This window comes from Nematolebias whitei, chromosome 8, assembly GCF_014905685.2.
Source record: "Nematolebias whitei isolate Nwh7 chromosome 8, NemWhi1, whole genome shotgun sequence".
Taxonomy (NCBI): domain Eukaryota; kingdom Metazoa; phylum Chordata; class Actinopteri; order Cyprinodontiformes; family Rivulidae; genus Nematolebias; species Nematolebias whitei.
Genome location: NC_056505.1, coordinates 3433418 through 3435942, shown reverse-complemented (window position 1 = coordinate 3435942; position 2525 = coordinate 3433418). Strand labels below are relative to the sequence as shown.

General features: G+C 49.1%; 1 protein-coding gene across 1 annotated transcript in view; it reads right to left on the bottom strand.

The window, feature by feature from the left end:
- The window catches only part of ddr2l (discoidin domain receptor family, member 2, like), a 30622-nt gene that overhangs the window by 11195 nt on the left and 16902 nt on the right, over positions 1-2525 (bottom strand). Inside the window, exons 6-8 of the mRNA XM_037680002.1 lie at positions 2205-2352; positions 700-772; positions 428-617 (exon numbers count right to left, since the gene is read on the bottom strand). Coding sequence (XP_037535930.1) covers positions 428-617; positions 700-772; positions 2205-2352 — 411 coding nt within the window. The remainder of the gene's footprint in view (positions 1-427; positions 618-699; positions 773-2204; positions 2353-2525) is intronic.

Here is a 2525-nt window from a genome sequence, read left to right as displayed (position 1 = left end):
TCAGACTCAGGACAGCCTCAAGGGGACAGTGTCTCAGACTCAGGACAAAATGAAACCAAGAGACACAAAGAAGAAGTAGAGACATCTGGGGACAGGTTAGAGTTACCAATCAGTCTAACATGCAAGTTTTTGGTCCGTAGGAGGAAACCGGAGTACCCGGAGAAAACCCACACATGCATGGAGAGAACATGTAAACTCCACTCAGAAAGACCCCTGGACTGGGATTTGAACCGGTGCGACCTGCTCTCTGAGAGGCAGCAGCTCTACCAACTGATCCACCGTGCTGCCCTAACGAGCCGCAGACCTTTGTTAATGTTCAGCTGTTGGACAAACTTTGTTTAGATTTCCATGTTTTTGGTTGAACTTCAGTAAAAGTTCAAACCCTCTGAGTTACTGTGACGTTGTGAAGGAAGCAGACGTTAAAAACCTTCATGGAGGTGAAGTTCCTCGGCTGGTCGAACACAAACTCCATCTCCACGTATCCCAGAGTTCCCGGCGTGTCGTTCCTCCAGCCCACGTAGTCGTATCCCGGCCACACGTTGAACTGACGGCTCAACAGGAAGTCGTCCAGGCCTGTCACGCCGTCCGTCAGCTGACCCAGGCCATCGGTCAGCTTCCTGTTGGGCGAGACAGCTGTGAGACACAAGACACCTGAGACACTGAAGTCCCTGATGTGAACCAGGACCAGGAGGGACCAACCTTTTGTCCAGAACTCCGTCGTACGTGGAGTCGTTGAAGCTGGCCGCAGGAGCGCTGTAGGAGATCAGACCGTCTGCAGAAAGCAAAGGAACGTTTGGATTATTACGAGCGGCTCCTCCGCTCACTTTGAGTTCTCCTGATGAAAAGATCAAAGTTCTGTCTGGAGACACCACAAACAGGACCAAAACCCACGGGCCCTACTGGCTTAGACTAGACTACAGAGACTACTAAAGTCCACAAGGACTTTCACATTAAATACCAGAGTCTAAAACGCTGTGTAGGCCCTCCCCTTTTGATTGACACCTCTTTTAACCAATAGGGTCAAACTACGGTCTCTATGGAATTTGCTGAAGAACAAACTGAACTGTTAACAGTAGCTATCGGCTACAAGTAGCAAATGCAGGCTGAAAGTAGCAAAAGGCTAGCCAAAAGCTAAAAGTAGCAAAAGGCTAGCCAAAAGCTAAGGGGGCTGAGATGGTGCAGCCGACTCAGGACCCAAAGGTCCTGGGTTCGATCCCCAGTCATTGCACATCTTGTGGTGTCTCTGAGCAGGACTCCTTATCACCAGTTGTTCTCCGGGAGCTTTCCATAGCTGCCCACCGCTCCACCTGCTGGTGGATGGGTTAAAATCAGAGCCAATTTCGCCATTGTATGGGAATTTAGCCAAAAGCTAAAAGCAGCAAAAGGCTAGCCAAAAGCTAAAGTGTCATAAGAAATGTAAAACAGAACTAGTTTTCTGAAGGAAACATCAGAAATGATAAAAGTCTAAATCCACTGAATAAAAACTGAACGTAGCAGAACACTCTGTTGACGTGTTCGGGTGTTTTGGCCTTTTTCCATGGGCTCGACTCGGCACCACCTGGGTTGACTTGGCTGGGGTTCAGTATCTTTTCATTGCCCCCCCCCCCCTCCCAAACTTCCAGCTTGGTTTTTGGGTTGAGGACCTAAGCGAGCCGAGTGGCGTTGAAGAATTGACGGCAGCAGACTGATGATTGGCCAGAGAGACGTCAATCATGAGAGTGTCTCCTTCACAAGATTCAAACCAACATTTACAAATAAATTATTATTTTTTAAAATATATAATATATTCGACCAAATGGCAACATATAAGCCAACATGGCGGTACGCTGACGAGGTGCGTGTGTTTCTGTGCTTGTTGGCTGAAGACTGAAATCAGACGGAGACCAGATGGACTTGGTTTAAGCTCCGACCGACGAAGGGAAGGCGGCGTTGACTCGACATCGATGGTTGGAAGCCGTGGCAGAAGACGGCGAGTGTTTTTTGATCTTATGTGACCACTTTGATCATTGCTGAGTTGTGTCTGCCTTGGATAGAAGGTGCCGTCCTGGAATGATGCGCCGTGACGTTCTCGCCCACATCCATCTCAAGTTATACCGACAACCATCGAGAACACGTAGACCCGAGCAGAGCTGGAGCGGGTCGTGGTGAGAGCAGACGATGGATAAACACAAGTGTGTGTGTGTGTGTGTGTGTGTGCGTCCTACCATCCCAGGGACAGCCGTACAGCTCCAGTCTCATGCAGACGGTGCTGGACAGTCTGCTCACGGGGATCACGCGGACGTAGCGGGCGATGATCGGAGGCTTGAGATCGTTGGAGAAAACTGCGAAGGTGTTCTTGTTGCCTTCCAGCACCTGCAGGTGAAAGAGAGCGGAACAAAGGAGGAGGGAAATGTCCCGCGTCAGAGTCAAACCTGAGCGATTAAACAAAATCTGTTTTATAATCTCACTGAGCTCAGGTTTATAATCTCACTGAGCTCAGTTTTATAATCTCACTGAGCTCAGTTTTATAATCTCACTGAGCTCAG